This window comes from Neovison vison, chromosome 7 (genome assembly GCF_020171115.1).
Source record: "Neovison vison isolate M4711 chromosome 7, ASM_NN_V1, whole genome shotgun sequence".
Classification (NCBI taxonomy): domain Eukaryota; kingdom Metazoa; phylum Chordata; class Mammalia; order Carnivora; family Mustelidae; genus Neogale; species Neogale vison.
The window spans coordinates 170992956-171016760 of NC_058097.1; the positions used below are offsets into that span (position 1 = coordinate 170992956).

Sequence of the window (23805 nt, forward strand, 5' to 3'; positions counted from 1 at the left end):
CCCCTTTTTTGATGGCGGAATATAGATATAGAGATGAGAACCAAACAGGCAAGGGCAACACCAGGGAGGTGGAAACACACCCAGTGAGAAGGAGTCTGGTTCTTAATACCTTCAAAGAATAGAGTCACAACACTTTGACTTATCTCAGAAATGTCAGAGAAAGAGAGAAACTTCTATCTTATTTAAGATTCTCCTATTCCGCAGGTGGTGGGTATTATAGACGGCACAGCTTGCATGGAGCACTGGGTGTGGTGAAAAAATAATATTGTTTTTCTGAAAATAAATAAATTGGAAAAAAAAAAAAGATTCTCCTATTCCGAATCTCTTTGACACAGAGCTAGCCCCACTTTGTTCTACTTGATAAAAATATCAAATACACTGAACATTATGTCAAAAATTAATGATGTACTATACATTGGCTAATTGAATTTAAATTTTTAAAAAAGTATCAAGTACACACCCAGGATTAAAAAGCTAGTAGAGGGACCACAAGAGAGAAATATACATGTAAGATATATGATGAAATGCCTGCAACTTTTTAAGTGAACAGTTTTATATTTATTTTTATTATTAATGAGTAATTTATAAATCATTAGTTATGATGGAAAGCCATTGACTCTGTGATTAAGATGATGCTATGCTAAGATTGTAGAGTAACTTAGAAAAAAAAAATCTACCTCCAACTCTAAGCTTTAAGAGGGACTCAGGCGAGCTCTAGGTCAAAAAACCTTGAGAGGAAAACATGAGCTGAATGTGCTTTTGGCATCAGAAACCTCATGAGCTGGGGAGGACCCATAAGTGCCAGTCAAATGAGCAGTGTTGAGTTCCAAGGCACTTACCCCATACCAAGGGAATGCCTGTGGAAGTGGGTTTTAGTAAGGTTATTCAGATGACTGATTTATTATTCATGAGGCGTGTACAGTGCAAGGTTTATGTTAAAGGCTTCTTGAATCATATTGCCATCATCATGAAAAATAGCCCCATTACAGAACTGCAGCCAGAAAGATTTATGAGTGTGCTTTGACCATAGTGGAGAGGGCTGCTTAGCAATGATATCGGAGTAGCCTATGAACATAGCCACGTGTTAGTCAGGTAAGCTGTAGTATTTAAAATCATTCAGGGTGCAGTGGTGGGTGTGAAGGAATGGGAGCAGTTCACTTAAAACCTTTGTAAAGTGATGTGAGCTAGACAGATTTTATTTAGCTGTGAGTGGAAAACCAGGCATGGAATATCCATTAGACTTACCTATATAAATCTGGGGCAAATTATTACAAATTATTTATGTTCAGCAGTGCTTCTCAGCCTTAAGTGAGCAGCAGAATAACCAGGTTCCTCCCTCAGAACTTTGATTCGGTAAGTTAAGGACAGTTTGGGGATTACGAATTTCTATTCCTAGTCAGTACCCAGGTGATGCTTGTGTTGATGGTCCAGAAAACATATTTTGAGACCCACTGGCTTATCAGAAGTTCCTGGTAAAGTTTGGTATGTAAACGACTCATTTCTGTGTCAATATCAAGGATGTAAGGTTCTCCTCATTCTCTGCACACATCAGGGTTAGATGGTGAGGTCTACATCTTGTGCATTATCGTAACTCTGAGATTTTGTCCATTGCTGGACATTTCTTAGCTGCTTCCGGGTTTTGTTTTGTTTTGTTTTTGTCTTTGTCTGTGAAAAGAAGTTTCCCTGCCTTCCTTCTTCCTTACTGGGGTACCATCCTAGGCAGCAATATGTCCTTTCAGATATATCTGTGTTGTGAAAAGTGCTTAGTACAGCATGGCAATCAATGCTTCACGAGGGGGACCTTTTCCTAAGCTGAGTTGTTACGCGCTTTGGGGTGGGAGGCAGAGATTCGGCTTTTATAGCCTTGAGCTGTGGACACAGAGGTGCTGGAGGTCAAAACCTGGATTCGAAACTTGGCTTTGTTTCTTGTTTACCATCTAAGCTTAGAAGATTCACCTAATCTAAGTTTTGTAATTTTACTGCAACATGAGTTTAATGTTTGGCATACTTGTAACTTCCATTCTGATATATCAAGTCTTTAATGAGTTAATCCATTTCAACGTGTTAATGCATTTAAAGTTCAGTCACATTGCTGTTCAATTAACTGAGATATTTTGGTGATAGTTTAAGAGAAATAAAAGTTATTCTTGGATAGAGATATTTAGCAATAATGAAAAGAAGGGGCTGAGTATTAACCAAAAAATTGGGTTAGAACACGTGTCTTAGCAAGAGAAGTTTATGTAAGTGTAAGTTTATGTAAAAAATGTAAGTTTATGTAAAAAAATAATACTAGATCTTATATCTCTGTGGACAGGATGGAGGAGTCTTGAGTAAAGGGAACTGATAGTGTGCTTTTGTGTGAGTTCTTCAAGGCTAAAACTGAGGCATTTGACTATGTGGGAGAAAAATGAAGAGCAACTAGAAAAAGTTGCAAGTAATTTGGTTTTAAAACCAAATGCTTCAAATATTCAGATAAAGGTAAATAATATCTATCCAACATACATATTCTGTTTTGGTGGGACCACTGTGTTAGAAGCAGGAGTCAAAACTTTGAGTCATGGAATGGAAATAATCAGTTAAAATCCCAATGTAAATATAAAGTGGAAAAACTGTTTTCTGACATGAGTGATATCTACAGTGAAGCAAAGTGCTCCTGTAAACATGTTGGAACTTCTGTGACTAGTTTTTAGGAAAAGTTTGTAAAGACTGAGGAAGATAAAATCAATTGTGTACATTTTACTTATTTAAAATGAGTATATATGTGAAAATGTGTCAAGTTGAAGAATTATTAATAATCTCTTCTTAATGTGCTCATTACTTTTTAGTTACATTAGCAAACAATAGTGGTTCAGTGGGTTAAGCCACTGCCTTCGGCTCAGGTCATGATCGCAGGGTCCTGGGATCGAGCCCCACATCGGGCTCTCTGCTCAGCAGGGAGCCTGCTTCCTTCTCTCTCTCTGCCTGCCTCTCTGCCTGCTTGTGATCTCTCTCTGTCAAATAAATAAATAAAATCTTTAAAAAAAAAAAACGATATTTATGGCTTAATTTGCGATCTCTGTTTTACAGTCCATCATTTCAATAGATCTCAAGTTCTTAACTATTAAACTGCTACTTTAGGACCTTTCTTTTTTTTTAATTTTTTTTTATTTTTTTATAAACATATAATGTATTTTTATCCCCAGGGGTACAGGTCTGTGAATTGCCAGGTTTACACACTTCACAGCACTCACCATAGCACATACCCTCCCCAATGTCCATAACCCCATCCCCCTCTCCAGATCCCCCTTCCCCCAGCAACCCTCAGTTTGTTTTGTGAGATTAAGAGTCACTTATGGTTTGTCTCCCTCCCAATGCCATCTTGTTTCATTTATTCTTCTCCTACCCTCCAACCCCCCATGTTGCATCTCCACTTCCTTATATCAGGGAGATCATATGATAGTTGTCTTTCTCCAATTGACTTATTTCACTAAGCATGATACCCTCTAGTTCCATCCACGTCGACGCAAATGGCAAGATTTCATTTCTTTTGATGGCTGCATAGTATTCTATTGTATATATATACCACTTCTTCTTTATCCATTCATCTGTTGATGGACATCTAGGTTCTTTCCATAGTTTGGCTATTGTGGACATTGCTGCTATAAACATTCGGGTGCACGTACCCCTTCGGATCACTATGTTTGTATCTTTAGGGTAAACACCCAGTAGTGCAATGGCTGGGTCATAGGGTAGTTCTATTTTCAACATTTTGAGGAATCTCCATGCTGTTTTCCAGAGTGGTTGCACCAGCTTGCATTCCCACCAACAGTGTAGGAGTGTTCCCCTTTTTCTGCATACTCGCCAGCATCTGTCATTTCCTGACTTGTTAATTTTAGCCATTCTGACTGGTGTGAGGTGGTATCTCATTGTGGTTTTGATTTGTATTTCCCTGATGCCGAGTGATGTAGAGCACTTTTTCATGTGTCTGCTGGCCATCTGGATGTCTTCTTTGCAGAAATGTCTGTTCATGTCTTCTGCCCATTTCTTGATTGGATTATTTGTTCTTTGGGTGTTGAGTTTGCTGAGTTCTTTATAGATTTTGGACACTAGCCCTTTATCTGATATGTCGTTTGCAAATATCATCTCCCATTCTGTCAGTTGTCTTTTGGTTTAGTTAACTGTTTCCTTTGCTGTGCAAAAGCTTTTTATCTCGACGAAGTCTCAATAGTTCATTTTTGCCCTTGCTTCCCTTGCCTTTAGCAATGTTCCTAGGAAGACGTTGCTGCGGCTGAGGTCAAAGAGGTTGCTGCTTGTGTTCTCCTCAAGGATTTTGATGGATTCCTTTCTCACATTGAGGTCCTTCATCCATTTTGAGTCTATTTTCGTGTGTGGTGTAAGGAAATGGTACAATTTCATTTTTCTGCATGTAGACTTTAGGACCTTTCAAAGAGCTCTCTGTGACATAAAGCCATTCATCAAAGTTAAGGTAGTTTTGTTATAAAGCTTTTTTTAAAATATTTTTATTAATATTTATCTCGTTATGCAATCATAGTGATTTATTCTTTTTAAAAAATGTATATTTTACACGGGTAATCCAGTATACTTGTTTTAAATGCTAAATATACCAATTACTCCAGTCTAGTATTTTGCAGATTGTAAAGTCAGATATTGTTTTGTTTTTAATAGTTTCAAACAGGTTTGTTTGTTAGTTTATTTTAATAATTTTATATTTTAGAGTAGTTTTGGGATTATTGAGTGGAAAGTACACATTTTGGGAAGTTGAATGGAAAGTACACAGTTCCCATACACCCTAGGCCCTCTTAGATCCATAGTCTCCTCCACTGTCAACATCTTACATAAAAGTGGTACATTTGTTGAAATTGATGAACCTACACTTACCATCATTATCACCCAAAGGCCATAGCTTATATTAGAGTTCACTTATGGTGTTGTATTTTTATAGATTTTGACAAATGTATCTACCATTGTGGTCTCATAAAGATTAGTTTCACTGTCCTAAAAATCCTTTGTCTTCAACCTATTCATCTCCTTCGTTTGGGCCCCTAGCAAATAGTGAACTTTCTGTTGTTTCCATAATTTTCTTCTTTTTCAGAATATTGTATAGTTAGAATCTTATAGTATATAGCCTTTTCAGATTGACTCCTTATACTTGGTGATGTGCATTTAAGTTGACTTTTGTTTTTTCAAAGCCTGATAGCTTATTATTATTATTTTTTTTTAGTGCTGAATAATACTCCATTTTCTGGATATAGCATGGTTTGTTCATTCATTCATCTACTGAAGAACATCTAGTCACTTCCAAGTTTGGCATTTACGAATAAAACTACTATAAGCCTCCTTGCACAGGTTTTAATGTGGATATACATTTTGAACTCCTTTGAGCAAATACCAAAGGCCATTATTGTTGGATCATATGGTAAGAGCATATGTAGTTTTGTAAGAAACTGCCAAACTGTCTTCCAAAGTAGCTGATCATTTTGTCATCTGAACGCTGTAAATGAGCGTTCATGTTGTTCCATATGCTTTTTTTTTTTTTTAAAGATTTTATTTATTTATTTGTCAGAGAGAGAGCGAGCGAGAGTGAGCACAGGCAGACAGAGTGGAAGGCAGAGTCAGAGGGAGAAGCAGGCTCCCTGCAGAGCAAGGAGCCTGATGTGGGACTCGATCCCAGGATGCTGGGATCATGACCTGAGCCGAAGGCAGCTGCTTAACCAACTGAGCCACCCGGGATTGTTCCATATCCTTAAAAGCATTTGCTGTTGTCAGTGTTTTGAATTTTTGTCTTCCAAATAGATGTGTAGTGATAACTTATTGCTGTTTTAATTTTCAGTTCTAAGGACACATAATGTGACGTGTTGAATATTATATGTTAATACCTTTCTGTACCCACCATACGTGGTTTACAGGGGCACTTATTTAATATTTGAACAAATGAATAAATGACAAAATGGATGAAATCAAAACCAGAGTTCCTGTGTTAATGGTGAAGTTTCTGACACCGTTAGAGGCCAAACCTGAAATGGAGAGAGACAACTTTGCCATGAAGTCCTTCAGCATCATTATATGAGCAGCTGCCTCCTCCATAGCATTCAGAAGGCACTCTAAACACAGATGTTTCCTCCAAGATCAAAATACTCTTGCAAAATACTATTGCAAAAAATTCATGGTGACATAATTTCCTTTCAAAGGAGAAAGGATACAGCTCCTCCAGTCACTCTTCTCACGGCATGCCCAATCACTTGGAGTGCAATTGCTGTAGCAGGATTATTAAGTTTTAAATAACTAGGAAAGGATACTGGTGAAATACTTGCTATTTAAGGTTTATGAGCACACTTTCAGATAAGACTGAGCAAATCGGTACTTAAGAAAATGGTGGCAGCAGATGCATTTAACCCTAAGAAAAGCACATTGTGATTTAAGCATCAAACTTTCTTCAAGAATTTCTGTTGATCCATCTGAACTTCTTCAGGTTAATAGGAATTACTAAACAGTTATCATCAATGGTTTCCAGCAGTGTTAACCAGGTTCAACCGTGGTGGGTTTGTGCAGATATCCAGCAGAAACAATCTAACCAGTGCTAAGATATTAGTGGAGCTCAGTTTGCTCTATTCATTAAGCCAGATAGAATCCAGATTACAATGTAACAAAAAACTGTAGCACTCTAATGCAGGGAATGATATTAATCATACTGTTCCCTAAGAATCAGCATTTGAGTCCGTGCAGATTAGGCCCAGCTATGGCTATGGACTCTCAGAGTAGAATTTCTATTTTATTTTTGCATATACCTATGAAATAGACAGGGCTACCTAATGTTTGAAAGAAAGGAAAACTTCCCATCTTCAGTATTTCCCCTGATGTACCAATATTAATGCACTTGTGCTTTCTATATGGAAATACCTTTTTGTTTTCTTTCCTTATTTCAGAAGCCACAGTTTTAAAATTCATTTTGGTAGAGAGAAGAGCTTAATATAGCTTTTAACCTATAACATGCTGGAGCTCATGGGAGAATTATGCTTTTCATACATTGTAGACTGTTACCATATAAAATTGCTTAATGGTTTTAGACAAAAGCCTTTCAATTAAAACCTTTCTAGCTAAACATGTTCTTATTTAAAAAATATGACAGCTGTTTTTGTTTGTGTGTTTGTTGGTTAGCCAGATCCCAAATTGGGTCCAGCACGAATGATTATTCTGACTCTGCTATGGATATGAAAGAAACATGTAATTTGAGGATTATCAGAATATAAACAAATGAAATCCATCCCTTATATATTTCTCTCTGACATAACTACAGGTTTTGAGTTTAATATCCAGTACAAACTTTATTATGTTCATACTCTATAAAAAAATTGTATCTGACATTGGAGAAAGAAATGACATAAAAAAAAAAAAACTCAGTCACTTTGAAACCTCCAAAGATTGAAAAGAAAAATTATGTATTTATAGGCACTGAAATAATTTAAAATAAAATAAAGCTACTCTGGGGGGAAAACTTGTCAGGACAAAGTACGCCTCAGCATAATTTGAGGATTTAACTTAGGATTTCATACACATAAAAAGGTGTGAGTGAATGTGTGTGAGAGAGAGTGTGTAAAAGAGTGTATGTGGTTAAGAGACATGGATAAAAATCGACAGTCTGAAATATATGTCTAATAGGAGTTCTTGAAAAAACATAATAAAGAGAGTGATGCAGATGCAACATTTAAGTCTGAACATATATATATATATATATATATATTTTTTTTTTTTTTTTAATTTATTTGACAGAGATCACAAATAGACAGAGAGGCAGGCAGAGAGAGAGGAGGAAGCAGGCTCTCCACAGAACAGAAGCCTGATGTGGGGCTCGATCCCAGGACCCTGGGATCATGACCTGAGCCAAAGGCAGAAGCTTTAACCCACTAAGCCAGCCAGGTGCCCTAAGTCTGAACATATATTTTATACTGAAGACAACTATATGTATTGAGTAACTTACATACATTGTGACAGAATGGGAAGAGCCAAGAAGGCTACAAGATTCTCAGAGTGAACAGTCAGAAAAATGACATTGCCCTTAACTAAGAAGGGGAAGACTATAAGTAAAGGAGGATGGGTAAAAAGATGGCACTAATTTTGGATACCTGAGATTCGTGATGGACAAGGTAGCAGTGGGAGTTGAGAAGAGGAGTCAAGTCAGGAAATAAAAATTTGGTAAGCCTTGTCGAAGACTGTGTTTAAAGCTATGATCATGAATGAGATTACCGAGGTAATGGGGACAAAGAGAGAAAATGTCGAAGAACTCAGCCATGAGTTACTCCAGAGTTGAGATGTCAGAGAAGCAGTAGGGATTAGCAAAAGGCCACTGAGGGAGAATTTTAGAAAGGAAGAGGAAAAAAAAAGAAAAAGCAAAAGTGAGGCATTTCATTAAAAAGGTGGAAAACAAATCCAACTATTTCAAGGAGAGGGAATGATCGACTGTCAAATGCTGGTGATGACACAAGAAAAACAAGAATTGTCCCATGGATTGTCCCATGGATTTAACAGCAATGAGATCATTACACAAAGTTAGCACACATTTTCTAAAAGTGCATTCATTGTTTATGGATACGTACACATATGAAATTATAGATCAAATTTAGGCTGTGGGCATTGAAGAAAACTAGATCTTTTGCAACAAGACACATCCCTTATGAGTAGAGTCACATTTATGGTATTGTTTAAAAAAAAGTCAGTTCAACATATAAAAACATCAACAGGGCTAATTTACATAAGCTTGGAGCCAAAAGTGAATGATAAGCCTTTTCTTCTTGCCATATACCTGGTGGGTATTTTTCAGGAATCTTGGGAGGGAAAAAGAAACCCCAAAGTATTAAATAAATCATCTTCCTTTGAAATTTATAAGTTAAACTTTATTGTCTGGCTTGAACTACAACATTAGAGCCTCACTAATACTATGTTAAAAAGGAATTGCTGACAGCAGTCAATATTTGGCAGGCTTCAATTAAATCATAAATAATAAACTAGGTCCAAATTTATTCTTATAAGCAATCATTAATGACCTTTAGTCATCATTTGTCCAATGGTGACTGACTAGCAAAAGACTGAACAAAACAATTTTTAAAGTTAGTGGCATTGGCTTTAAATAACACCGTGTTGATAATGTCTTATGCAGTCATACCATTTTTACATTTTTATTTCAATGAAAATATGTTCTAACACTTTTTTTTTTTTTTTTTTTTTTAAATCCTGGGCCTGAGGTAATGTTGGTAAAACTCTGGGGAAAAGAATTCAGTTCTCCCACCAATTAAATACAAGAAAAAGGGAGATCTCCTCTCAGCTGTTATAGTTACTCAACTGTGTTCTTAGGATGGAATGACTTTATTGGGCTGGGAATTCCCAACAGGATTGCAAAGAGAGGGTGGCAGGTGTTCTCAAGTCTTAACTGGGCAGAGCTGAGGATATTCTCAGAAGTAATTACAAGTGAATTAACTGATCTTTCCTAATGATTTCGTAACAAATTTACTTTGCCCTACTGCTCTAGGGGTAAAGTTATTTTATAAACCATGTTTTATCATATTACCTTTTCGGGTTGGATTGATTGGTAAAAAGGCATGTATCTGGAATTAAAAATTCAAAGAAAATGTCCATCCATGTTTATGTTCATTTCGGTTCCTAGAAATCCAAGACTTATTTTCTCTATCTTCCTTCCTGCCTGCCTGCCTTCCCTCCCCCCATCCTTCTTTCTTTTCCTATAAGCAAAAGAGAATTTGTAAAAACTATACAGCATGCTGGAGAAGAACATGGTTTTTGGCAAGTGTTAGACCTGGACTAATCCCAGCTTTGTCCTTTCTAAAATGGAGATAATTAGGGGCATCTGGGTGGCTCAGGCAGTTTAATGTCTGACTCAATTTTGGTTCATGTCATGATCTCAGGGTTGTGAGATGGAGCTCCAGAGTCGGGCTGTGCACTGAGCATGGAGCCTGCTTAAGATTCTCTCTCTTCTCCTCCCTCTGCCTCTCCCCACCAATCCTCCATCCTGCTCCTGACCATGCTTTCTCTCTGTCTTGATCTCTCTCAAAGAGAATTAATTAATTAATTAAATGGAGATAATTAAGAATTTTCACCTATAGGGCTGCTGTGAGGATTCAATGAAATAACTTATATAACGTACTTTGTATAATAGCCGACACAAAGTAAGCATTCAACAAATGATAGTTTAAACATACATATTCTCAGCACCCAATTATTTTTGCAGATTTATTGAGGTACAATTGACATATAACATTGTCTAAGTTCAAACTGTATTCCATGTTGATGTGATATATTTATGAATTGCCGTGTAATTACTAACATAGCTTTAGCTAATACCTCCATCTTATCATATAATTACCATTTCTTTGGTGGCTAGAACATTTAAGATTTTTCTTTAGCAACTTTCAAGGATACGATATAGTATTACTAACTATAGTCACAATGTTGTGCATTAGATCCTAGAACTTACTCATCTTCTAACTGGAAATTTGTACCCTTTAACCAACATCTCCCCATTTCTCCCAGACCCCAGGTCTTGGTAACCAGTATTCTATTCTCTGATTCTGTAACATTAGCTTTTTCAGATTCCACATATAAGAGATACCGTAAGAGTTTTTGTCTTTCTCTGACTTATCTCACATAGCATAATGCCTTCAGTGTCCACCTATGTTGTCGCAAATGGTAGGATTTTCTTCTTTCTCATGGGTGAATAGCATTCCTGGTGCGTGTGTGCGTGTGTGTGTGTGTGTGTGTGTGTGTATCACATCTTCTTTATCCATACATTCACTAACAGACACTTATGTTGTTTCTATGTCTTGCATATTGTGAATAATGGTACAATAGACATGGGAACGCAGACATCTTTTCAATATCCTGTTTTCATTTCCTTTGGCTAAATACCCAGAAGTAGGATTGCTGGATCGTAGCATAATTCTGTTTTTAATGTCTTGAGGAACTTCCATACTGTTTTCCACCATGGCTGTACAAATTTATATCTTCCTTGACAGTGCCCCGGGGTTCTCTTTCCTCTACATCCTTGCCAACGAATGTTTGTTTTCTCTTCTTATCTTTTTGATGATAACCATTCTAACAGGAGTGGTGTGACACTGTGGTTTTGCTTTTGTTCTTCTGATAGCTAGTGATGTCGAACACCTGTTAACCATTTGTTTGTCTTCTTTGGAAAAATGTCTATTCAGTTCCTCTGCCATGTTTTAATCAGATTTTGTTGTTACTGAGTTCTACGACATTTTTATCCTCCCCATAGATACTGCCTACACTGTAACTGCTGATAAAACCTAACGGAGGCAAACTTTAGATAATGTTACTGAACTTGAAATCCCAAATTCATTTTTCCTATTTTATTTTTCAAAAAGTAAATCTGATCACATGACTTCCATGCTGCACATTCATTTCTACAGCTTCAGTGGCATGCAGGGCCCTTTGGACCTAACCACAATGCACCTCTTCACTCTCATCTTTCTACTCTCCTGTGCTACCTTAGGCACAATGCCATTGAGCATCTTGTAGTTCTAAGGCACAGACTCTCCCCTCTCTCTTGCTTCTTCCTGTTACTTAGCAGACTCCTTTAACACAGCCAAGAGCTCAGTGTCACACCCTGAGTAGCTGCCTCTCCAGAGCCTCTGAGGCTACTTTCAGCCTCCTTCATGGATTGCAAACTCCTTGAAAAGAGGGATTGCTTGAGCCCCATTCCTAGTACATAAAAGGTTTTTATAAATGTTGACAAGATTATTAATGCTTTTTTCAGAAAGTTTCTTCTGGAGTGAATGGCATTTCATATATTTAGCAACAAATTTTAACCCATCAGAATGAGAGCTCTCTGATAAGGGAAGGAAGTTATTAATGATAACAGAAGCAGGTTCCATCTGCAAGAGAATTGTCTATTTAATAAAACAAGCCAGATGTAGAAAGAAATACCATTGAGTGCAATGACTTCCACAACAAACTTTTACTTATTGATAAACTAGAGTTCATTAGCTAGAAATTTATCTGCCATCTTCTACAACATATATATTGATATATATTTATATTTTATTATTATAGATATTTATGTTTTATATATCTTATTTGTAATGCTGAAATCCTGAAACTTCGGGAGTGCTGTTGTAATCATTAAAAAAGGCTTTCCCTCTTTATCTATAAAAGAAGAAGTGAGTTTTATTGAAATAATATGATGGAATATTTTTTGAGTGCTCACTATGTGTCACTGTCATAAGTGTTTCGCTTATATCATCTCATTTAATGCAAATACTCCATTTAGCTGGTTAGGATAGTTGCCTAATTGTATGGATGCGAAAACATAGCAGAGGTTGCAAGATGCATCCAAAATTATAGAGCTTATAAAAAGTGGACTTCAAGTACTTCAAGTAGGGTTCTGCCTAAGAACCCTAGAACTGTGCTGTACTATATCCATACTATTTGAAAAGTGATCTTGTGGGTCTGAGATGCCCCTAAGCAGCATGCAGAATATCTAATTAATTTACTCAGTAATTGGAAGGTCATGCAATTATCTCTTACTTGATACCAGAGAAAGTCATCAGCTCATATCCCTCATGTCCTTCCTCAATAGTAAGACAACAGTCCTTAAGATGCAAGAAATCTAAGAGATGACCTAGATATTCTCCAGTATTTCAATGTATGTTGACATGTATGTCTAGGAGTTAAATGTCTTATACTAGATATTAGAACTAGTTTGGTGCTAAGCTAAGAATAAAACTCTCATGAAGCACTCTCACATTTTCTAATGAATTAGAGCCAACTTCAATATTCCATCCTCTTCCTGAGTTAATCTCAATGAGGAAATATATCAGCACTTGTAAAACTTCTGTTACACCTGCAACCAATTTAGAATTGACTTTGGCAAGGCCAACAACCCTCAAGTGGGGTATCTGCCATCACTTGGATAATAGCAAGGTTGTCAGGTGGTTTTCTTTAAATGTTTATAGAATGATCATTTCAATCACTTCTCAATTTTAAATCTTTCCATAAAGATACAAATCTTTATTAAAGTAGCAATTAGTCTACATATAGGTGAAATATAGCATTATATTTAAACAGGGTGATTCAGAAAAAAAGTATTAATGAAATTATTTAGTTTCAAGTAAATGTCTCTCTTGATACCTACATTATATTTTTGCATAATTCAAGAGAACAGCTTTGTCTTTTCAACAAAAGATATTTCAGTTGCTAAAGATCTGTATTTATATTATGATATAAATAGGCCTTTGGCCTATTTCTCCATTATCAGTTTGAAGCTATTTCATAGACGGTTTTATCTCTCTCTATTTTGAAAGTATACTTTTGTCTTCTCTGTGGCTTAGAACAAATAAAAAGTCCAAATACACATTTCTTATTTTCCCTACTTTCTCTATAGGTAAGCTTTTCTAAATGGGAGAGGAAAAGTTCTTCCTTTCATTGACCTCTTTACCTCTTATTTTGAAACAAAAATTGCAGAATAACAGTTTATAAATTTTAAGGAGTATCTATTGTAAAGTGAGTTAACTTTCCTAAGGTGGGTGAACAGTAAATACTAAATGAAAGATGCATAATATTGTAGACCACATCTTGATTTCAGAAACAGTAAGAAGAAAAAAAAAAAGTACATCTAAGAACTAATAAAAAAACACTCATGATTTAAATTTCAGTCCATTATCCCATCCCTTTCCTGAGATGTCCTCAATTAGGACTCTTAGAAAATTTATAAAATGTAAAATCTAATAATATTTTAGAAGCAAAGTATTTATGTTACACATTACACCTAAACTTATTGATGTCCTTAATATGCAATATAAGATTTCCAATTACAAAATGATTTATTTAAAAGAGCATGTCCATTCTCTAGGCATTTTAAAAACACATTTAAAGTGAAACAAATGTGGGTCTCAAGAAGTCATATATAGTGGTTTCTGAACAATCAGTTTTAGGAAATTCTAAAATAGGAGCTACTTTCCACAGTTAGACCCAGCCATCTCTGGTTTTAGTCTAAATACCACTGCAGGTGTTTTTACTTTTGGTTTACATTTAATTGCACTTTGGAGATATTAGCACATGTTTTTTACTTTCCTGCAGCAGTGGTTTATGTATATTTTTAATCTAGAAAGTAATATTATAATTGCATATACATAATTTATTGTATTTGACAATCCTAAGTGGCCCCAGATAATGACTTTTACCATGAAAATTCATTGAGACCTCATCATTCCACCTTGTAAATAAGTATAGTGGTTTATAGTTGTTACAATAACTTTAGTCTATCTTACAGTCATAGATAACCTTGTCTTACTCAGTTCCTGTCTACTTTCTGAGCCTTATACCCAGGCTTTATTCTGCTGGAGATACTCACAATCAATTCATGTTTTGCTTGATTTGGCTATTGTTGGTTTTTATTATTTGCAAACAATAATACCTCTTAGTGCCTAATTTCATTTGAAAACACTATGTAAAATCTAGACCCAGCAATTTTGGAATCTTTATATTGACATATAGAAAGATTATAGAGATATACTGGACGTCTATCTTTCTGTTTTGTAACCTAGAACATTTGGCGGGTTTGGCCTACCATGTAAATGCTCCCGAAAATGTGATATTTTAAGTTCTCAGGTAAAAACTAGAACTAGATTAAGCAGATCTATTTATTAAGAAAGATATTATGTTGCTATCAGATATGAGTTTGAGATTTATCCTATAGACAATGAGAAATATTAAATGGCATTTTTAGGCAGGGCTGACATGGGTAAGCTGGGTTCCCAAGAAGGCCATAGGGATATTTGTTTCATGCTATCCAAGATTTGTACAGCATCAGTTGGGAAGCATTCCCTAAATAGTTAGGAAGCAAGGTCTGCCTCCCATTTAGAAATGGCAAAATAAATGGCCTGCATCCTGATATGTTATGGCATTACCCATTAGATATAAGCATGGTTATTTAGATGTTCTTTGCTACTCTGAATCCTAAGGATGTGATAGAATTACACAATTATGTAAGATAGGGTGGACAAAAAGATTTATGTATGGTGTCAAGAGAGCCGAAGGGCTGGTGCTGGAAGCGTGTAATTGAAGCACCCAGGAGTATACGAGCTTCAGGAAAGTATGAAGCAGGGAAGAAGGGCCAGCACGATCACCAGGACTCAGCATTTCTCTCTCCACACCCAGGTGTTTTTTCCCTTGTGATTTCATCTCAGAGGGGTTCCGACTGAATGATGACTCTCAGCACCTTTTCCTTACAATTCTTGAAAAGAAAAGATTCATATTAACTTTTCATCAGCAGCGTTTATGTTATTTTACTAAATCTGGACCAAGACTGATTGGTTGGGCTTGAGTATTTTCCTTTTCCTAGATAGGGTTGGTGGAGTTGGAGTCAACACCAGCCACATGGAATTAGCATAGAAAAATATTTTCTCATATGAAAAATCAGAGTACTGTTATTAAAGTAAGGGATATCAGAAGTGTGACAGACAGGAAGAACAGTCGTTTAAACATTTGATGACTCTCTTAATCTACTTTTCTTCATATTCCCTCAAGTGAGGCATAATCATAATTGGATCCTGGCATCTTGTGTATAGTTATATGTATAAATTGTTTTAGGTCTTGTAAAAGCATCATTAGGTTTGATAGGGATGACATCCATTGTTTAGAGGGTAGATGTCATTTCATTTTGTAAGTCTGCTTACAAAACTGTAAAAAACAAAATACAAAAACAAAAAACTGTGTTCTTAGTGCCTAAGTGTTATCCAGCCACAATTCCTTCTGGAATTAGAGAAGTGTGCTCACTAACCATAAGTAGAAATGTTAAATGAGGGTGTTGTCTGGGAGTCAGTATTCCCTCCTCAGTGCTCCGTGTCATCATATGTTTCCAAAGAACATGCCATCTGAGAATAATCTTAGTATGGGCCTGACAAATCTTCCTTGTGTTCTACAACTGGCCCCCGTGTGGGTGATTATAATTATTATCCCCAGTTCTGAGTATGTTTCAATATTTAATCCTCTAATTCTTAAGCTTTAGAAATGGCATTTAGCTTAATGGAAACATATTGCTTTACATAGTATACACAGTTGCCCAGAATTACCAACTGTCTGCACAGACAGTGGACACATAATGGAAACACTGCTCACTTGGGGGTGGTCACCAGGCTACCCATGTTGGGAGAGGCAGTCTTCCCTGTGCAGTTCCAGGAGTGTTGTCCAAGTCCATCATAAGCATTTCCAGTGAAATAATGTTCTATCCATTGCTTTACCTATCATCTTAGAATTGAACAGAATGGAAAAAAAAAAAAAAGAAAGAAAGAAAAGGAAAAAAGGAAGGGAAAGAAGGAGGAAAGAAAAAAAGGAAAAAAGCTTTAAGTGAAGGTGCAAAATTTCAATAGTATAAGTCACATACACTAAATTTTAAATATATTATTAACTACAATATCATTTCTAATCAAGTTACTCAGATGTGGATAGTTAGTGTTGGTGTGTAAATCTTCTGTCCAATACACTTCTCCTGTCTTGGTCCAATGTTATTTATCTTAATTTTTTTAAATTTTTATTTATTTTACTATTATTTTTTAATCTTCAGTCATTTAATTTCCACCTTCTTCCACCCAGAGGCAAGTAGGGTGTGTGTGGATGGGGAACATTGGCAGCAGGGACTTCCTCCTGAGTTCTCACGCTCTCAGGGCCATACTCAGACTGAACACAAAGCTGTCTATTGGATTAGAGAGATGAATGATATTGGAGAAATGTATCATTTTATCTGGAATGATTTGCAGGGAGGTCTTACTGCCATATCATAGACCAAGCCTTGTCTTTTACCTCCAATTTGTCTTAAGATGCTGTGAGTATCTACGTGGATGGCCCCAGTGGTTTTGTGCTGAAAAGAAAGCTAGTATTTCCCAGATGTCACTAACAGTGAAAGAACTAAAGGGATAGTTACATTGTTTATGGGGGGGGGGGGTTGCTGTGGAAGGCAAATCATGAACAGATTTGAAAAAAGAAATTCTCTTCTTCAAAGTGAAGTTTATTAAAAGAACGGATTTCTTCTCTCTGGAGACTGGCTTTTTTTTTTTTTTCTTTAACTTGCAAGGCTGATACTGGCATGTCTGCGATCTGGGGGGAATGGGGAGGGTGGAATACATTTTCTTAATGTGTGGGCTGATCTGGGAGGCAGGTTGAAGAACAATCCCATGCTTCTGCCTGGCTGGGCAGAATTGCAGTCCTACACAGCTGGTTCCTGAGGATGGGCTAGGTATCTGTCATGCTGGAGGAGACTTAGGAAGGGTTTATATTTCTCATTAGGCTGAGGCTCTAGAACCATGTACCCAGTGGAGTAGGTGTGAGGATGGCTAGTCAGGCTCTGGAAAGCTGGAACTGGCTGAGGAGGGGAGATGCCACAGTCTGCCAGACTGAATGGAAGGGGTCCTCCCCTAGGACTCCGGGTACTGATTCATAAGCATAGGACCAATTCAAGCTACAGTTGGTAGCAGCATAAGCAAAGGATACTTCTGGTTGTGGTTTTGTCCCCTGAGAAGAGGAACACCACTGATTTGGAGACATGTTGCTGTCATTCCTCAGGATCACATCTTCACTCGGCTTGAGGGATTCTTGGGAGAGAAAGGGAGAGAGGCAATCCCAAGGAGACTCCACACTGAGCATGGAGACTGACATGGGGCTCGATCCCAGGACCCTGAGATGGTGACTTGAGCCAAAAATCAAGAGTTTGACACCCAACTAACTGAGCTACCTAGCATCCACAGATAATTTAACTTTTTTGAAATTTTGACATAGAAAAGGGCATGCCAAATTAGTATAGAATGTTCTCATGTATTTTTGCCCCCAAACACTCATGTAATATCATACAGAGTGATAATACAATTATTGAAGCAGAAAATTAACATTAATATAATACTATTAAACAAACTATAGACCTTAGTTAAATTCCATGGCTTTCCACCAAAAGATGATAACCCTCAAAAAGATGGAAAATCTGGGGCACCTGAGTGACTCAAGTGGGTTCAGTGTCCAACTTTCGATTTCAGTTCAGGTCATGATCTCAGGGTTGTGAGATCAAGCCCTGCATCAGGTTTCACACTGAGCAGTGGAGCCTGCTTGAGAGTTTCTCTCTCCTTCTGCCCCACTCCCCCCCCACTCACATGCACAGAGGCTCTCTCCCTCTGTCTCTGAAAAAAATAAAAAGAAAAGATGAAAACTCTAAGTGAATATTAAATCTCTAGAGATAATGAAGTGTTTCTGTGTACAAAGATGGTAGGAGGAATCGGAAAGAGAAACAGACCATTTATGAGAAAGATTACATATGTCAAAATATCATAAATAGACACAACTAGAAGGAAACTAGGATACTTTTTAACATACAATCTGAATAACACTGCAGAGTTAGAACATCAGTATTCATCTCTTTGTTATAAGTTACAATTTTTTCAATATAAGAATAACAGATATTAAATTCTTTTTAAAAACTCTAATCTCGTGTTTTGTTGTATGATGAATATGAATATTTGCAAAAAAAATTACTCAAGTAGAATCAAGATAACTCCTCATTTGTGTAAATCATTTCATAGTACTAAAATTCTAAGAAATGAGCTTTTTAGAATTTCAAGTCTTTGCTAAAGAAGAAAAATTAGTCAAAGGTTTTTTTCAGACTGAGACAGCTGTATCCCCTCTCTGCATGACAGGAAAATAAAATAAGAAATGATGTTCAAAAGGTGTGAATTGTAAGTGAAGAACTCTTGGATTTGATGTATTCATTCATTCGGTTACTCATTCATTCTGCATAAAGTGCGTTCAGTTTGCTTGCAGTGCTCATCAGATTGACTGTCTTTTAGAGTCATTATGCATGAGATGTACTTTACCACTACATGGTTTGCTCCTGCAGAGACAGTACAAAGTCTGAATCCCGTGGGTTTCCCAAGTTTTCTGTTCTCCTTTAGCCCGCCTGTCTAGAAGGACCTGCATTACCAAGACAAAGACAGGAAAGCCTGAGCATAATGAGGCAGATACAATTGAATAGCTGTAAGGGTTTAGATTCAGATGGCTAAGAACACAGGGCTTCTGTGTCAGGAGTAACAAACAGTCATCTATGAATCAAAGTCAATTATGGTGAATTCAAAGGATTATCGTTATCTGTCCAGACTCCAGCCCAGCAGAAAAGAAATGGCTTCTGATCATCAAGAAGACTTTTGAGTCTAAGTCACAGGCCTCCAGAATGTCAGAGGACTCAAAAACTATAGTCTTTGGAGGGAATACAGAGCCTCCTGGGTCTGTGACTGCATTGTACTAGGATCCAAGGCAACCAGCATCCTAATAAGCCATTGAACACTACGTCAAAAATCAATGATGTACTATATGTTGGCTAATTGAACATAATAATACTAAAACAGTGCCTTCTCTTTAGAGGAGTGCTTTCAAAAACCAGCATCAATTGCAGATTAGAAACGAAAATTATTTTAGAACATAAAATACACAGATCTAATAACACAGCATTAAATGTGAAGCCAAATAAAGTTCCATCTTTTAGAATGAGTGTGTTAATGTGAAGGTATCAAAATGTTAACTGAATGAAACATTATTTTACGTTGACAGATTCTGCTCACTTTGTACAAATCCATTATGTGTCCTCTCCTGAAGGGGACTTATCGGTGAACAAAACAGAGAAATGCGCCTGACATATTTAAGAAATTGTTAAAGGTTTATAATGTCTTAGCAATATACTGTGTTTCTTTCACCAGAACAAAAGCTTGAAGAACAAACTCTTGTCAGGAAGCAAGCTGTGTGGCATCCATGCAGAGGAGGTGAGTATATTTTCTGGCTTCAGTGAAGTAGAGAGTACCAAAATATTAGTGCTAGATTTTTCTTCCTTAACCCAGAAGCCTGGAGACTTTGGCCATCACTAACATAAATGAAAGCACTGGAATAGGAAAATGAAAACAGATTTTAAACTTTTAGGTATTTGGGGGTGTCTTAATATTTCATAACCAAAAAAAAAAGAAATTAAGCCAGTTAAGTGTCGCTTCCCTAAAGTGGTTTTATGGATTCCTTCCTTAACTGGATTATCAGGATTTTCTTAATAGACCTGGAGGTCCATGAAATTTTAATTTTTTGAACCATCTATCTGGTGTCTACAAAGTTTTGCAATGACAGTGAAATTTCAGAATGAGGATTCTGGGGTCAACCATAAACTTTAAAAAACAAATACAGTCATCGGTTCTACTTGCTAGGCAGGAAAATTGTTTCATGCTTTTCTTAGTGGGGAGTGGGGGAGTCATTCTGGTGAATCCAGATTTTACTAAAATCAATTTCCTATACTTCTGATCTCCCAATCCTTCTTTGTTTTATGTTCCCCTATTTAATGCTATAGATTAATGTAGCTCACATAATTCTTTCTGATAGTAAGTAATGTGATAGTGGAGAGAGGGTCATAGTAGGTGATTCTTTATACCCGGAGGAGAGGCAACCACAGTCACTATGTTAGCTGGATCCTCCAACAAGCACACCGAAGATGAGGCTCTTTGTGCAAGGGGTTTATTAATGGAAAAACCTGTGAATGATAAAGAGCAGGCACAAGAGTCCTCATTCCACAACATAGATCTGGTATCTGTGGAGGAAGGGGGAAGGAAATGGTATAGACAGAACAAGAACAGTGGCTCTCGCAACTTACGAGTTTAACCCCTTTCCCACAGTAGTTACAAGAAAGGCACAGAGCTGGTGAAATACCTCTATCATCTAATTGTGGAGCCACCTTCTGTTCCAAGGACTGTCCCTTGTTATCACCTTCCAGCAGAAAGACCAAGGAAGATTACGTGGTGACTCACAAGCATTGCTTTTAATAAGTCCAGCTAGGAAGTAGCGACACGTGTCTCATTGCATCCTTTTTGCCAGACGTCAGTCACATGCCTAGCCACGCTGAATGGAGTCTGGAAAAGGTCATTAGGTTGGTGGTCATGCACCTATCCAGATCTTGGGATTTTTTTAAGTAAGCAAGCTGAGAATAATCCCTGATGGATATGTAGAAGTCTTTGCCATTCAACACTGAAGTTAGAGTTTAACGGGAAATATAATATCCTGTTTATAATGCCTTCGCTGTAATATTGTGCATGGAATGAATAGACATTTTCAATACATGGAAACTAAAGGCCAATGTGTCATAAATGAATAATCAAACCGAATAGCCTATGGATATGAACCTGCGTGGTCTTTCTATCATTATGCTTTTCTATCTGAATAGGCATAGACACTTATGTTGTTTGATTTGCTAGGATTCTAGAAATATGACATGGGTAGTGTGCAGTTTCTGGATGTTACTTACGAGAGGGTAAGCAAGTGGAACCAATTTTTGAATAAATACTATGTGGACTGAAGCTGTATTCTGAGGTGAGTTGTCATGTTCCCAGAGTCCCCACAGCACTCAGGAGAGAGAGATGGCCCCCAGGCAGAATTGCCTGTGCTGTTTAGAAACAAACAAAGAAGTGAATAAATAAGCAATAAAAACAATCTGGGTTGATCTATATTTTTTAGTCCCCTAGTTCATGAATGATTCATTTTTTAAAATTCGTCTCAATTCCTTAAAAGATACATTATATCTACATTTTAATTTATGAATTCCTAGATGCTTCGTATATTAATACTGCATAATGTTGAAATCAGTTTATTCACTTGACCTATCTCTTTATTTATTTATGGAAAAAAATTAGAGTTTAACATCCTGGGCAATAATGGAAGCATATATATATATAAATATATATAAATATATATATATATATATTTTTTTTTCCTGTCACAAAAACACTTCCCAAGATATGGTAATAAATGTAATTATTTGTTTGAACACCACTACTACCACCAAAACAAAATAGTAATATCCTCTGTCAGTTTAGGAGCTAAAAGGGAGCTGTCTTATAAATCAATGACCCTAAACTATTCATAGAAAAATAAATATCCAGATCTCATTGACACCTAATGGATTGCCAGTGTTTTCATTTGCCAAGGCAGAATATTGAAACAATAGAGTCTAGTACAAATACCACTATGATCATCTTCACTATTATTTCATGAAGGAAATGCTACTTGCACGTGAGCTGCAGAAATGAAAAACCTAGCTAAAATGTTCTATCTTGGGCACCTGGGTGGCTCAGTGGTTAAGCGTCTGCCTTCAGCTCAGGTCATGATCCCAGAATCCTGGGATTGAGCCCCGCATCAGGCTCCCTGCTCAATGTGGAGCCTGTTTCTTCCTCTCCCTCTGCCTGTGGCTGCCCCTGCATGTTCGATCTCTCTCTCTCTCTCTTTCTCTGTCAAATAAATAAATAAATAAAATCTTATAAAAATAAAATTAAATGAAAAATAAAATAACATGTTCTATCGTGGCCACCTTTTTTGTCTTTACCTTCTCCATCTTTTTATTATACTTAAAATCATCATCATCATTATCACAAACTTAATTTTACCAGAGACACAAAAACTTCTTGACTCACAGGCACCAACATGTAAAATTACATTTAATATCATTAATTTTAAAAACTACTAAGACCTCAATATAGTAATAACTTAATGGTTTGAAGATTACGCCTCTGACGATTTTAAATTTTCCAAAATGATGCTCTAGGAAGCTAAAAGAAAACAAAATGTCGGTAGAGTTTTAGATCAATGTGCATTACAAAATGCACTCAACTCAAAATACATTTATTCTTAATTTGTATACTCTCATATGATCTTTAGATAGGATGTTGCTTTTTCGCTCACTGAACATTAGAGGATGGCTGGAATATACAATGCAGAGAAGTGAAGAGTGACTGTGATGAAAATTTCTAAAAAAAAGATATATTTCTAAATAACCTTAACTAAGCTCAGGAAATCTAACTGTTCTTGCTCACTTAGTGCAGAACAAAGATGTGTAGCCTTTTATTCTAGTTCCCAAATGAATCACTGCATAACACAAAAATTGATGTTTTAATAATTAATTCAAGTTATGAATAGAAGTTTCAATTATATTCTGTGCATTCAGCATAAATCTGCATTAAAGTTAACACCCAAAATGGTTAAAATTAGACCTTTCTGACACTTAAAAAAAATAGAGCATTAATTATTTGAAAGAGTAGAAATGAACTTGGGCAAATCAGGCACACCATATGTAGTGGTAATCTCTCATTCCCCATTGATATTGGTCAACATTCATTTGGAAAACTAAGTAAATAAAGTCTGTTTACCTAAGGAACTGTCCTGCCTATAAATGAGCGCTGGGCAACAGATTGAAACAGCAGGGAGACAATGCCAATCAACTGTGCATTTGAAGTTGGAGAAGATAACAGAAATGATTCTTTCCTAGAATCAATAGCACAAAATAAAGGATAGCCATGAAAACTAGCAAATGTCTTGGAGATGAAATTAATATAACGAGAGAGAGAGAGATCTATATCTGAAATATCAGTATTTGGGGTTACTTGGGGGAATTTTGTGCCAGGAGAACAGAGTTGTAATAAATGTAGAATCCTGAAATAGAAGTATAAATTCAGAAGGCTGCATGTGTTTGTGTGTGTGTGTGGGGGGGGTTTCAAGTGAGAGTTTTTATTCTCAAGAGCTCTAATATTAGGAACAGTTTTTAAAGGCACCCCTATCATGAACCAACTGCATTCTGTGATCTGTTGAATCAGGAAAATGATAAGAAAGAATAATCTTAATCTTAAAAAAGAAGTAATTGCAAATAAGCGATTTGAAAACTGAGGCATACATATACATAGGTATATTTAGCACCTAAAATTGGATTGTTGGACATGCTCTGGTGACTAAAATTTT

General features: G+C 36.5%; 1 protein-coding gene across 1 annotated transcript in view; it reads left to right on the forward strand.

The window, feature by feature from the left end:
* The window catches only part of LUZP2 (leucine zipper protein 2), a 467898-nt gene that overhangs the window by 325331 nt on the left and 118762 nt on the right, over nt 1-23805 (forward strand). Inside the window, exon 6 of the mRNA XM_044258974.1 lies at nt 19749-19811. Coding sequence (XP_044114909.1) covers nt 19749-19811 — 63 coding nt within the window. The remainder of the gene's footprint in view (nt 1-19748; nt 19812-23805) is intronic.